Source organism: Falco cherrug, chromosome Z (assembly GCF_023634085.1).
Source record: "Falco cherrug isolate bFalChe1 chromosome Z, bFalChe1.pri, whole genome shotgun sequence".
In the NCBI taxonomy this organism is placed as follows: Eukaryota; Metazoa; Chordata; class Aves; order Falconiformes; family Falconidae; genus Falco; species Falco cherrug.
In genome coordinates, this window is record NC_073720.1 from 23,680,853 (window position 1) to 23,696,187 (window position 15,335).

The 15,335-nt window shown below is 40.4% G+C and overlaps 1 protein-coding gene across 1 annotated transcript in view; it reads right to left on the reverse strand.

Moving 5' to 3' along the window:
* The window catches only part of CENPK (centromere protein K), a 32,538-nt gene that overhangs the window by 17,068 nt on the left and 135 nt on the right, over positions 1-15,335 (reverse strand). Inside the window, exons 2-3 of the mRNA XM_055699069.1 lie at positions 4,673-4,777; positions 2,609-2,665 (exon numbers count right to left, since the gene is read on the reverse strand). Of these exons, the coding sequence (XP_055555044.1) occupies positions 2,609-2,665; positions 4,673-4,777 (162 nt within the window). The remainder of the gene's footprint in view (positions 1-2,608; positions 2,666-4,672; positions 4,778-15,335) is intronic.

Here is a 15,335-nt window from a genome sequence, read left to right on the forward strand (position 1 = left end):
GCAACACCAAACTGAGGACCATCTTTTCAGACACATAAAACAAGTATGTACATCAGATGTCTCTCTTATGCCCTATATGCATTCCTAGCAAAATATGCTGCTCAGTAAGCAATCCATTACTTTGATGACCAGAATCAGTCATCAAACTTGAAGGATAAAACCACAAAGAGCACATGTGAGATTACAGTCTCGAGATGATTAAGAAATGAATGTTAGTGACAAGGTCAACAGCAAGGAAGAAAACTATTGCTTCTTTGCCAATTACAATGAAAATAGAAGAGTTCCAGCTGGAAGGGACCTAAAACTATCATCAAGTCCAACTTCCTGACCACTTCAGGGCTGACCAAAAGTTAAAGCATATTATTGAGGGCGTTATTCAAACACCTCATGAATACTTATAGGCTTGGGGCATTGACAACCTCTCTAGGAAACCTGTTTGAGTGTTTAATCACCCTCTCAGTAAAGCAATGCTTCCTCAAGTCCAGTTCAAACCTCCCCAGTGCAGGTTTGAACTACTCCAGCACACCCTATCACTGGATACCAGAAGGAAGAGCTCAGCACCTCCCTCCCCACTTCTCCCCCTCAGGAAGCTGGAGAAGCCATGAGGTCACCCCTTGGCCTCCCTTTCTGCAACCCAGACAAATGCTGAGCTCCCAGCTGCTCCTCACACAATGTGCCTTCCAGCAGCCTTGCCGCTCTCCCCTGGACGCATTCAAAGACCTTCACGTGCTGCTTGAACCAGGGGGCCCAGAACTGCACAGGGTGCTCAAGGGGAGGCCACAGCAGCGCTGAATACAGCAGCACAGTCACCTCTCCTGACCGGCCGGTGCCGCTGTGTTTGGTGCCCCCAGGATGGGGTTTGCCCCCGCCCTGCGGGGCTGCTCTCCAGCCACTCGCCCCCGCTCGTAGCTCATAGCTCGTACTTGTGCCGGGCGTTCCTCCATCCTGGCTGCGGAGTCTGGCATCTGCTCTCGTTAAAAGCCATGCCACGGATGACTGCCCGGTGCTCCAGTCTGCCTGCATCCCTCTGCAAGGCCTCTTGCCTCTCAAGTCAACACCACCTCCCAGTGTGGTACCACCAAACTTGGCAATGGTGCATTCAACTCTTGCAGCCAGATTGTTGATAAAAATACCAAACTGGCCCTAGAATTGAGCCCTGAGGAACTCACCAGTAAGATGTAGCCACATTCATACAATCCTTTGAGCCCTGCCATTCAGCCAGTTCTTTGCCCAGCACACCGTATACCTACTCATCTCAGTTAGACAACTTGTCCAGAAGGATGCTGTGAGGGGCACTCTCAACAGCCTTCCCAAAATAACAGAGAAACTATATCCGCTGCCTTCCCTTCATCCACTAGGTGGGTAACTTTACCATAGAAGGATGTCAAACTAGTTAAACAGGACTTTCCCACCGTGAACTCATGCTGACTGTGCATGCTGATTGCATTGATCTTTAAATGCCTTTTAATAGCACCTAGTATGATCTTCTCCATAATTTTTCCTGGTACTGAGGTTAGACTAACAGGTCTGTAGCTTCCTGGGTCGGAAAGTGCTTATGTTTGGGCTGCAGTAAGATCCCATAAAAATTGCTGACAGAGGGATACAACATAACCCTTTTTCTCTCCTCCCTATTTTCTGTCATGAAGTACAATCTTAATTTAATCTACATTTTTGCAAGTCCATTCAACTCCATGTCTTGCTATGACAGTTATCAAGAAAAGCTCATCTCAGAAGTTTAAGCATTAAATTAAAATGTTATGATGTGCTTCAGTAAAGCTGCAAACAAACAAAACCTTCAGTTTACATCAAATGAAAATTATATAAAATTTATTTCTACATATAGGATTTTATTCAGTCCTAAAAGGAGAGAAAGATTGTATTTTATGCATTCAAATATGCACCTACTTTTATTTATTCTGATTAAATGATATACAGTAATTAAACATCAGAATGTATTCAAGATCTCTGAAGAAATATGAACCTACATATTTCACCTAACCAGCCCAATGTTTAACTACTTATACTTTCCAAATTTGGGGTCTTCATTTAGAACTTTAATTGTAAAGGTTCTTATTTAGAATTTACAAACAACTAAACAGTAAGCTAGCATTGCCTTTTCAGACGTTCCTCAAAAGCTGAGGGATACACAAGCTCATGTTCATGAACTTGGCATTCACTCAGTTCATTTATAATTCAAGCACATCCGTTTCCTAATGATATCCACCAAGGGGGAGCAACTCTAACTTACGAATACAAAGTTCCAAAGTAAAACTAAAGGGATCCACATAGTTTCACAAATTACACATGCACAAATTAGGAAATAGTTCAAATGCGTATCGAAGTTACATACCCCTCCATTTTACTGCCTTTGTTAGTCATTCACCAGCTGTGTGGCAGGACTGCATGTAAGCTTTATGCTATACACAAATGTAACTTTTCAGTATTCACTAGACATGCACTTCAGAATACCTCTTCAAAGTTAGTAAGAGTAAAGCTGTCAGCTTTAGAAAGTAAGTGGAGACAACATAGTTTCCCTTCTTTTAGTAACACACCATATCTTGACAGAAAACTGTTTTGTGGAGAATAAAAAAATAAAATACGGTCTTACCTTGGTATCTGATTTTTTCAGTGTTTCTTTTCTTCGAAGCATTAGCTTCCTCTGACACTTGGTAGAAAACAAACAAAACGCAATGTTTACCTCCCTTTTGTAAAAGAAACATGATTTTTAAAAATTCCAACAAAAGTTGCTTAACATAGGAATAAGAGTTTTGACTTGGCTCCTACCACGTTCCTCAGAGCCTGACCCAGCAAATTACGAAATATTTTGAAATCATACCACAGGAAAAAAAGTAGAGCTTCAATTAACTGAAAAGTAGAAAAGTAGCAGCTAACAAAAGATGTATGATTTGAGGAAAAAGGCAAGCTATGAGGGAAAAGTTGATATGGGATTACCCACTGAACAGATGAATGGGAGAAACTAGGAAGAGTATCAAAGACAAGGCTGAATAGGGAAGCTGCTGAGAAGTTAACGTACTTCCTGCTACCATTCTGGTTCTCCAAACAGAGCAATCACATTATAACACACATTTTTAGTTTTACGTCATTTAGGGCAATGATCTGTACACTTCAGAAATGGTCTGATTCTCAGAAGTGCACTACATCAGCTGCCATGACTGCAATGGGATGTATATCAAGTCTGAAATTCAGGCCACCACAGAAATCCAAGGTTCAAGCCTGAGACATGCTCCTTCTTGTTTTCTAAGTGTCAGCCATTTAACCTCCCTCAAGACAGGGCAGGGTATACCCTATTTAAACTACTAAGCAGTACTTTGGAAACCTTGTTGTTCATGTTTTGGAACCAAAACACAACATAGGATTTCTCCAATAAAAACTGCTAATGCTGACACACAATCATTGGAACATAACATCATAAACCACATAACCTAGGAGCTACTTCGGTGACTATTAGTTGTTTAACCTTCTTGCTGAAACATGGATGCATCCAGGATGCAATAATCAAAGTAACAAAAATCTTACGTTTTTATCAGCTTTTAAAAATAATACACGTTCTTCCTACACTGCTTTGGGAATGCTGGGAATGAGATACAAGATATGAGAGGTCTTCAATTAAATTAAAAATAATAATCGTTCTAACTTCCTTACTAACCCGAACATTTCAAAAAGAGCAACCTCTGAAATGGTGCCAAACAAAACTTCTATTGATAACTTATTACAGTATTTCAGAAACCTAGACACAGGTTTCCCTGACACTTGTTCAGTATTAAGATAAGTTCACACATAACAACAACAAAAAAAAAAATCACACTAGTCTTTTTAAATCTCATTCTGTAAAATTAGTGCACTGTGGTTTGTCTATACTTCATCCTACTTTAAGTCTGGAAGTATTTTTACTTCAGTTTCTGATACTTTTAATGATTTGGATCTACAGCTCAGAACTCAAGCAAATAGTATATAAATACCACATAAAATGGAGTGAAGCAATTAAGACAAAAAATAATTTAGAACATGATTTTTTATCAGACTCAGAAGAACCTTACATGGTGCGTAGCATTCCCTCAGAACTGTTAGAAGTTTCCCTCCTGCAATTTCTTTAAATAAAAGTAACTCCCTCTAAAGTGTTGTTATTATTAGTATACTGGACCATATATCGATAAAGATAAAAATTTATTTTGAGGCTGTAACTGTCAGTTTGTATGAGAATATGCTAACATCATCATCCTTCCCAGCCTCTTTCTCCTCCCATTCTCTCTCCTTTAAATATCTGAAGTACTTCTGAACAGCAGCTGAATCCCACCTTGCATAAGGCTAAAGAGAAAAGGACTGAGTCTCAGCGTGCTCGTACTACCAGAACACAAGAAATTGTTTAGGTTTTCCCTAGTTTCAACATGATTTAGTTAAACAGAATAGGAGTATATAACATCAACATACTATAAACAAACCTGGATACTGCAAAGCATTCTTCACCCTTGCCAACATTTCTAACTTTGGCCTTTCTGCTAAACTTTTCTTTTTTTTCTCCATCTTCTTGTTTTGTCACAGCAGTTTCTTTGGAGGGGGTGAGATAAGCATACAGCGAAGGATGAGGAGATGAACAAAAAAATGATGAGGAAAGTTTACAACAAACTTAGTCTATCCCTTGTGATTTGCATACCTCTTCCAACTGTGTCCAGATACTTTCACATTCATCCACGATTTCTGTCTTCGCATTTACAGGACAACCTGAGTCTTTGTCGATTATTTCTGATAACCATTCAGCCTATTAACAAGCAAATAGTTACCATTTAGATCTATAATAATTATTAACAGGTTACAGAATCATACCTGCTACTTCAGATCAAATATGTAACAGAGCAATCCCTCTGAATCCAAAGTGTTAACTCCCCTGTATTTCTAGATAGCAGTCATCCAGTAATATCAGCTAACTAAATTACTATAGAAAATTCTGAAGATACTAATAATGCTTTTTAAAATTGAATCACAAAGTTCTAAATTTTTGGAACAGCTTTGATTATCTGCAACGGTATTTTTTATTTTTGGTCAACTCTAATAAAGAAAAAATAAGAGAATCTCATATCTACAAAGTCTCACTTTTCTTCCATGTATCCACAAAGTTCTTAAGACAGTTACTTTCACACTGCCTTCCAATAAATGCCCTGATCTATTTATCCTTATGACAATTTGAATTCTGGATCTTTTTGATTGACAAATTAAATGTTCTGGAGATTACTAGAAAAAAACCCCAAAGAACCTGAAAGATATGCAAGCAATGAAGCATAGAGGGCACCAGGACAGCCAAGAGAAAAAAAAATCAACCCAAGTAAAATTGAAAAGTTTGAGAAACTGTTAGGTCAGACAGAAACACATACACGTTCAGAAATTTAATGTTAGTTAAATAAATAAAAAGAGACATGAACAACAACAGCAACTGAGAAGGAAGGTAAAAGTGGAAGGGGTAAAATGGCACCCAAAGGGAAATTTCTATTTTTAAGGTAAAAAAAACAACCAAACAAAACAACCAGGAATTTCTTAGAGACACAAGACGCAAGAAACCTTTAAAAATACTTAAATGGATCACTAAGCCCACCAAATACTTAGAGATCCAAAAGTGACATAAAAAATGATAAAAGTTCTAAAGAAGAAATAAACACTTCTGCCTTCTTAATGATGCACAAATTCCTAACTCAACCTTTTATTCATTTTCAGAAAAAGACAGCATCAGAGAAAATTATGTGGAAAACACAAATGATTTAAAAGAAGTGAAACCGTCAACTACTATCTGCAAATTCAACTATTTTGTAGCAGAGTGGTTAAGAAAATCTCACTGAACACTGGAAGTATGGTAGAGAACTGAAAGGTAACAATACTACTGAGCCTTCCTGGCAAATCTGTTGCATCAGTAATTACAAACAGAACACGAGAAAATCTGGATCTGAGAAGGTCTAATGACCATAGTTTTTGCAAAGGAAAATCATCATTATCTTATGAGACTTGGAATGTCTCCATAACATAAAACTAGTTCACATAATTTTAAGACTTCCGAAATGCTCCTGGTTAAATTCCCCACAGAGGGTTAATAAAGAAACTAAGCAGTCTTAAGATGCAATATACTACTTCTTCCCTCAGACCAAAAACTGTCAAGGAGACAACAAAAAAAAAAAGCCTGAACAGGTAATTTTCATCATGGCAAAAAAGCTCAGCAGCAGAACTAAGAAGGCCTGAATCAGTTTAAAAAAAAAGGGGGGTTGAGGGGAAAGTGGGGTTGGGGGGGGAGAGATATAACCTTTGCAAATTTGGAAGTGGTCTTAGGGCAGAATAAAAAGTCCTATCTCCCGCGTCCTGTCACAATAATATAACCCATCAACATGAAAACATCATATGAAATAAATCTCTAAGTACATAGCAAAAAAATCCCCCCAAAATGTTTATGTGATCATAATGATTTTATTATTGTTGACCTTCAAAATTTCCATGACTGATTCCACGCAAAGTTTCAAAACCTACGTATCACAAGGAGCTGCTACAGGCCTCTGTACCACAAATCAGACTGATTTGTGGTCCCCAACGCTGTGATATCGTAAAGTCAGCCACAGAGAAAAACCATCTATGACTTGATTTGAAGTTTTAGAAGGCAGGCATTCTTTATTACAGCACTGAGAACATGGTATCATTTTCTGGCAACCCAAATGGACACTGCTATTGAGTGTTGGCAGATCTGCGGGATCACAGGAATTCCAGCTGGCACCAAGGGATTCTTGGGGAAGACCTTCAATCCCCAGACCAGAAGCTCCAAAGCAAAGTGCCCCTGGTAAGACGTAAGGCATTTTTTCTGGTCTGGGATACCTGCCCATACGTCAAGGTGAAAGCCCTGCTGGTTTGGGTTATTGAGGGCTCTCCTGGAAACAATCTCTAGTAAATTTCTGCCTGACATACTCAAGTAGATACATATTTTTTTCTGTCTGGTGTAGTGCACTCTGAATATTTGAATATATTTATACACATGTATATTGTTATAAAATTTTAAGTGCGCTAGAAGAAAATGGGCACTGGTCAGTCTAAAGGGTGTATTTTAAAGAAATCTCTGTTGGGATGTATTTTGGTACACTGGGAACAAATAGGGGGTGGTTCTTGGGGAAATGTAACTCAAAGCAACCTAGTTAAATTCTATAATCAGTGGTGGCTGTTGTATAAACTAGATGATGGGGAAAAATGGTCAATGATCAACACTTTGAATTATAATGCAATGTTACAGACCATGCTGTTTTTAAGGCAAGAAAAAAAAATGGGACAAGGTTTTCCATGCTGATACGCTTTTCACTTTAAAGAACCACCCCGAATGGCAAAAAGAGTCCGGTATAAATTTACCTCCCAGTGATCCCTTTGTCTTGGCTTTGGAAAAAAGGTAAGAACAGGCTTTGAAAAGGTGCTGCTCTGCTTGTAGTATAGGAGATGCTTAAAAATATATGAACAAAAGAAAGAAGATGATTTAGAGTTAATCGTTGCTCTCCAGCAGAGACTGGGAGAGAGTTCTGATGATGACAGTGCTGTGAGCAGGGTAAGTGAAAGTGGTCACAGGCTGATGATGTTGGTGGCAGGGAAAGTAGCTGTGAACAGGGAGAGCAATTTAGTGGGGCAGAAGGGATTAGCCTAATAGCAGGTTGGACATGGGCCAAACAAGGGGAAGTTATAAACCAGGGATCCTCAAACTACAGCCCACGGGCTGCATACGGCCCCCCAGGGTCCTCAATCCGGCCCCTGGTATTTACAGACCCCCCCCCGCCCCCCGCGCCGGGGGTTGGGGGGGAAACCAAGCAGCTGCAGATGACTGCCTGCCACTGCATCCGCGCGCCGGCCCCCTGGTTAAACAGTTTGAGGACGCCTGTTATAAAGGCTCTCCTCTGCCAGGCTGTGGGAAATGAAGGACCCATTACAGTAAGGGTTGCATTTTCAATAACAGACTTTAATCACTGGAAAGTAGCCACTGGAAATTACAGGGACCATCCTGAGAAGGTGGCTAGTGCTTTTGAAATAATGGTTAAAACACAGGATCCAGACTGGAAGGATATAGAGGTGGTAATACAGGTTTTGTTTGATAGTACTGAGGAGGAGATGATACATTGAGCAGCTAGACGATATGTGGAAGCTCAAGTTAATTCAGGAACTTTACAAGGAACTGTGGAGCATCACTTTCCCTCTGTTGATCCAAACCGGGACCTAAATATTAATGGACCTAAACAATTTTTGACTCAGTATCAGAAATGGATTTTCTTTGGAATTTGAAATGCTATGCCTAAGGCAATAAAACATGCCTAAATTGTATGAGGATAGGTGAGATAGAAAAAAAGTTCTCCACAGATTTCCTGAAGAGAATGAAGGAGGTAGCCCGCAAATATACAAATATTGACTCTGACTCACAAGAGGGACAAAATGAATTAGCCACTCTATTTGTGGGGCAGTCCTCAGATGCTATTAGAAGAAAATTACAAAAATTACAACAACATAATGCTTGAGATTCAGGAAAGTTTTTTTATGTTGCTTGGATTACATATGGAAATAGAGACGGTCAAAAGGAAAAAGTAAATAGTAGACTGGTGGTGGTATTACGGTGTCCTGTTTTTAGCTGGGATGGAGTTAACTTTCTTCTTAGCAGCTAGTACAGTGCTGTGTTTTGGCTATGATGGCTATATGAGAACAATGCTGATAATGCACTGATGTTTTTAGTATAAACATTACCCAGCAACAACTAAGTCAAGGATTTTTTGGTTTCTTGGGCCTTGCCAGCTGCCAGAGGGCTGGAGGGGCACAAAAGATGGGAGGGGACACAGCCAGGTCAGCTGACCTGAGCCAGCCAAAGAGGTATTCCATACCATAAGGCATCATGCTTGGTACAGAAACTTGGGAGGGTTACCTGGGGGCTGGGGGGTATCGTTGCTCAGGGACTGGCTAGGCATTGATCAGCAGGTGGTGAACAGTTGTACTGTGCATCACTTGTTTTCCTTTCTCCCTTTTCCTTTGGATTTTATCCTTTTCCCCACCTTTCCGTTATAATTGTTATTACCTTTTTATTCTGTTTAAATTATTAAATTGTTATTATCTCAGCCCTCGAGTTTTACATTCCTTTTCGATTCTCCTCCTCACCCCTCCATGTGGCGGGGCATAAGCAAGCATCTGCATGTTGCTTGGTTGCTGGCTGGGGTTAAACCATGACATACAGGAAAATACTAGGATCAGGGGAAGGGGCCAAGGACAAGGCAGACCCCTGAGAGGGGGGGTCTCTGGCCCAGGCCTCAGCTAGGCGATAATCAATGTGCAAATTGATTATCTGCAAAAGAGATGGACTCTGGAAACAAGAGTGTCCAATTAAGAATCAGACCCCCTCCCCCACACCCTTGCTTCCAGTAAGCAAGGAATGAGGGGAACTGGAGGAGTTTTTCCCAGCAGAACCCTTGGTTAAAGTGAAGCTGAGAAACAAAAAAGTTGAGGTTTTGGTAGATACTGGAGCTACTTACTCTGTTCTGAACACTCTAGAGGGGGAGCTGAGCAACAAGAATATAAGCATTGTTGGTGTGAAAGCATGCATGAAACCACCATTTTTTAACCCTTTAACAATGAAGCTGGGAAAACGGAGGGGTACTCATCAGTTTTTATATTTGCTGAATTCTCCAAAACCATTATTAGGGAGAGATCTACTCAAAAAACTGGAAGCACAAATCCAATTTAAAAATGGAGAAACAGAAATTTTAATTCCAGAAACTAAGTATCTCAAGGCAGCAGCTTTGTTATTACAGGGTATATCCCCAGAAAGGATAAAGATACGCTCAGAGGTCAAAGATGCTGTGATTCCTATTGTATGGTCTGGAAAGGTCCCAGAAAAATCCAAAAGGACAAAATCAGTAACGACTGACTTAAAGCCTGGATCATCCCTCGTAGGAATTAAACAGTATCTCCTAAAGCTGGAAGCTAGGAATGGGTTGATACCAATAATTCTGAAATTCTTGAAATGCAAATTGTTGGTGGAGTATGAGTTGAAATACAATTATTTTACCAGCCAAAAAGACCAACGGTAAATACTGATTGGCGCAGGATTAAAAAGCAATAAATCAAATAACTCAAGATATTTATCCTGTAGTAGCAAATCCATACACATTATTAATAACCCTTACAGGGGTGCAGAGATGGTTTACAGTTTTAGATTTAAAGGATGCCTTTTTCTGTATTCCCCTGGACACTGAAAATTAGGAGCTTTTTGTTTTTGAATGGGAAAACACAGAAACAAGAAGGAAATTGCAATACACTTAGACGGTTTTACCACAAGGCTTTAAAAATATCCCAATCATCTTTGGAAATCAGTTGGCAAAGGACTTAGAAATTTGGAGAAAGAAAATGATCAGAGAACAGTACTACAATATGTGGATGATATTCTCATTAAAGCAGAGACTAGGGAACTGTGTCTTTCCATGACTATAAGCCTTCTTAATTTCTTGGGAATTAGTGGATATCAAGTATCAAAAGAAAAGGCTCAGATTATCCAGGAATCAGTTACATATTTGGGGTCTGAAATCCTGAATGGCCAGAGAAAATTGGGATCTGAATGGAAAGGGGCTATCTGCTGCCTCCCAGAGCCTAAAACTCTCAAGGAACTACAAGCATTTCTCAGAATGGTTGGACAGTGTCAGCTCTGGATAGCCAATTATGGATTATTTGTGAAACCTCTGTATGAGCTACTGAAAATTTCCTACAATGGGTATACTGACTGGACAGAAGAGTGCAAAGCTGTTTTCAAGCAGCTGAAGTGAGCTCTGATGGATGCCCCCCATGCTGGGATTACCTGATTTAACAGACTTTTTACCCATGAGAGAAAAAGTATTGCCTTAGGAGTTCTGGCACAATTTTTAGGGCCTCAGCAGTGAGCTGTAGCTTACTTCTCCAGATGGATAATGTGAGCTCAGGATGGCCTGGATGCCTTATAGCAGTAGCAGCAACTGTGCTACTGATTTAGGAGGCCTGTAAATTCACCATGGAGCAGAAGATTACTGTACATGCACCACACATGGTAATTCACAGTATTAGAACAAAAAGGAGGACATTGCTCGGCCCCTAGCAGAATGTTAAAGTATCAAGTGATATTAATAGGAAAAGATGATGTATGTCTTAAAATTACTTCAGTTATTAACCCTTCTGTGTTTGTTTTGGCTGACCAGGTAGGAGCCCCAGAACACTAACGCAGACTATTGAGGAAGTCTGCTCCAGGTGACTAGATCTCAAGGATACTCTGTCAGAAGAACGAAGATTGGGAACTGTGTAATGATGGCAGCAGCTACATTTGAGAGGGAAAACAGTTATCTGGATATGCTGTAACTACCATCGACAAGGTAATAAAATCACAAGCTTTACCTCCAAAGGTTTCTACTCAGGAAGCCGAACTGATTGCCTTTATGAGGGCACTGGACCTGAGCCAAGTGGAAGTGAGCCAACATATGGACAGATTCAAAGTATGCCTTTGGAGTGGTTCAGGCACATGGAGCCATTTGAAAAGAGAAGACTATTATCTGCTCAAGGAACTGTGATCAAACATGTGCCTCAGATCCAGGAATTATTAAAGAGCATTCAAAAACCAGCAGCAGTCACAATTATGCATTGCAAAGCACATCAAGCATGTAAAACCACTCTGGAATCTGGAAATCAGTTAGCAGACATGGCTACAAAGAAGGCTGAAGAAAAAGGTATCCTAACTCTATTACCTGAAAAGGAAATAGTCCTGCCAGAAGCACCACCAAAGTATGATAAAGAGGATAATAAGTTAATAACTAAGTTGCAGGCCAAAGAATGGGTAGAGGGATGGGCAGTTACACCCACAGGACAAGTAATTGTTCCACCTGTAGTAATGAGAGAGATAGCCCAGAAGGAGCATAATAAAGTGCATTGGGGAACGGAAAATTTAGTGAACACCTGCAGAAGACAATTATAAGTAGGGCCATGACAGAGATTATCAGATCTATTACAGGGAGGGGTGAAATATGTCTTAAAAACATCCAAATACTACTACTAAGTTGATCATTTAAGTGACTAAAGTAGGAAATTCTCCTGGAAATTATTGGCAAAAAGATTTCACTGAGTTACCCAGAAAAGAAGGATATTGACATATTTTGGTTTGGGTCGATACCTTCACTGGATGGCCTGAAGATTTCCCTTGTTGAACCAACAAGGCAAGGGAGGTAGCCAAAATCCTGTTAAAAGAAATTATTCTCTGGTTTGGTGTACCTTTAGGAATTTCATCAGATAATGGGTCCCATTTTATCACCAGAATCGTAAAACAGTTGAGTAAAATTTTGTTCATATCCTGGGATTACCACACTCCATAAAGGCCACACTCCATAAAGGCCACAATCCAGTGGTAAAGTGGAGTGAATGAGCTACACTCTTAAACAACAGCTAGGAAAAATTTGTTGGGAAGCATCTATGAGCTGGCTTCAGACATTACTTCTGGCATTATTAAGAACGAGAACCTAGCCTCAAGGGAAGGGTAATTTGAGCCCATAGGAACTGTTGTATGGATGGCCCTATCAGGCTTCACATATAACTTGTGAAACACATATAACGGGGTAATTAAATTTGAAAACACATGTAGTATCTTTAGGGAGTGTTTTGCAGGAACTTCAGAAGTATGTGACAATGAGTAGACCCTTGGAATGCAATACACCAACTCATCCTTTCCAGCCTGGTCACTGGGTGTATATCAAGTTCTGGAATGCAGGACCTCTGATGGAAAAGTGGAAAGGACCATATCACATCCTTTTAACAACCTATACAGCAGTCAAAGTTTGGGGCAAAGGACCCTGGATACATTATTCAAGAAATAAATGAGCCCCTTCATCATAGACAGCTGAGCAGCTGGTCCCTCTCAAACCTAAAATAAACAGGATTAATGAATAAGGTTAAATGGGACAACAGAAAATTATATATAAGCTGTTAAATCAATAGGCATAGGCATTTGTAGCATGGTACAGTGATTTTCATTTAAGTAGTTACAAAGAAGTTTTTGTTCATCCTTTTATTGACCAGAACAAGCCTCAGTGAAATACAGGAAAATTTGATTATAAAACTGGTGCAAGGTTTCAGAACAATGAGAAATCTAACTAGCATCACAGCTAACTCTACCAGTAACCCTAGATTTACTGACCTTATACCCCACATGGAGACAGAAACCAATCAAATCTAAATATCGGGGGAAAATTAAAAGAGCTCAAAATGCAGAAGAGCCATGGAATGGACTCTCCAGCTCAGTACCAGTGAATTGAGGACTTCAGAGCTTTATTTTATCTGGCACTAGAGAATAGATACTTGCTAGAAAATTTAACATGGGAAGTTGAAACACTAGCTAAAGGAACTGAAAGAGGATTCAAACTGATAGAAGAACAAGTACAAGCAAATACCAAAAGTACTTTACAGAAACAGATGGCATTACATTTACTACTAGCTAAAGAACATGGAGTATATGGGTACTTAAATTAGACAATGAACACTGTTGCTTACATATCCCAAATGTTACTGGGGATCGCCAGAAGCAACTTTAATGAGATGCAAAGGCCAGTTGAAGATTATGGCAAACAGCAAAAGGAAGCTAGCTTAACAAGCTGCTTCAAGAATTAGGCAGGTGGTCAGCAACTGGGTAGCTAGCTAATCTCTTACAAACTGTAACTATTGTAACAATTACTGTTGTAGTATTGTTGATAGCATGTAACTGTATAAAATGGAACCTCCCCAGAAAATGAGCAAACATACATGAGGCTTTTAATTTTGAAATGATTCAAAACATCAAGAAAAAAAAAAGGGGGGGAGTTATTCTGTTAAGGGAGGGTTGCTGGCTCAGCGAAAGGCTTGAATTCCTGAATTACTAAACTGATTTAGTGTTTAGCTTAAGTTAAACAAATCTGTGCACGTAGTTCAGGCCAAGCTGATTCTCAAGTCATCAAAACTGATTAACAAGGACTTCTAATCAAGGGAGTCAACCTTAGGAAACAAAGGCCAGATAATAAGAACACCATTATCTAAGTTACCCAGAAAGAAGCCTCCAAGTGAGAAAGTTCTGGCCCCAGGAGGAGACAATTTGATAAGGTGTTGCAACCCACGGAAAATTAGATGAAAGTAGGACAAAGGTAATTGCAGCAGTGGAAGATTGCAGCTCCCCCCAGCCCAGAGAGGGAAAACTCACTTGGCGAGCATGCGCAGTTAGTAAAAAAACCAGCAGTGCTATCTGAGGAAGTAGTTTGTACTAGTTTGCATTAGAGGTGAAAAACTTGTAACCAATCCTGTATGTGAACAAAAATGAATATGTGATACAGTATGAATATGCAAGTACTCTCCCATATATAGTATGTACCCTTGAGTAACTTGGTGGGCACGCTCGGAGGAAACATTCCCCCATGCTCCTAGTGCTGTAATAAAGCATACATGCCTTACACAACTGCAAATCAAGTCTTAGAGGGTTTTTCTCCATGACTGACTTTACGGTACCACTGTTAGTTACCTTGTAAAGTATATACATCAAAATGGCATGTTCAGTTGCAGTTTGCAGTTCTCCCTATTTCTGTATGATAAAATTAGGTTTCTTTTTGATGCCGTACCTGAAAAATGAAGGCTTTTTTTTTTTTTTCCTGCATGTCATTAATATTAATACTTTCTAGTTTCAACATGCTATTCCTTCTAATCTCATTTATAAGTACATAATTAGGTAAAAAATAGAAGAAGGGACAAGCTTGCCTTGCAGGCACTATGCCAGCCAAGCAAATATGCAAGCTTTATGGGAAATGTTTCATGTCAACAAACACAAAAAGACCAATTACTGGAACAAAGTCAGAGATGAGAAAGGAATGTAACGGCGGCCTTGGGAAAACTGGTAGGGGGAAAAGACACACAAAAAAACCCCAACAAACCTGACCAACCAAACCACCAAACCGGCAGTTCACCTTAGGAAGGAGAAAAACAGAAGGATACAAACAAGGTCATAAAAGAGGTTAAGACAGGGAGCTGACTAAACTCTGACATACACCCCACAAGTACACCAGCACAGAAAACCACGAGAGGGGCGGCTACCCCTCACAGGCCGGGGCTGAGCGGCCCCTTCCCCAGGCGGGCGCGGCCGCAGCCACCAGCCCGCGCTTTTCCCAGCAGCCCCGCAGCCCCAACGGCCGCCCGCCCCGCGCGCCCGCTCGCTCGCCGAAACCCGGGAGTCCCCCTCTGGCCGGCGACACTCGGGGCAGGGGGCAGAGCCCAGAGCCCAGCGCCCAGGCCGGCCGCCCCCTCCTCCCGCCCGTTAC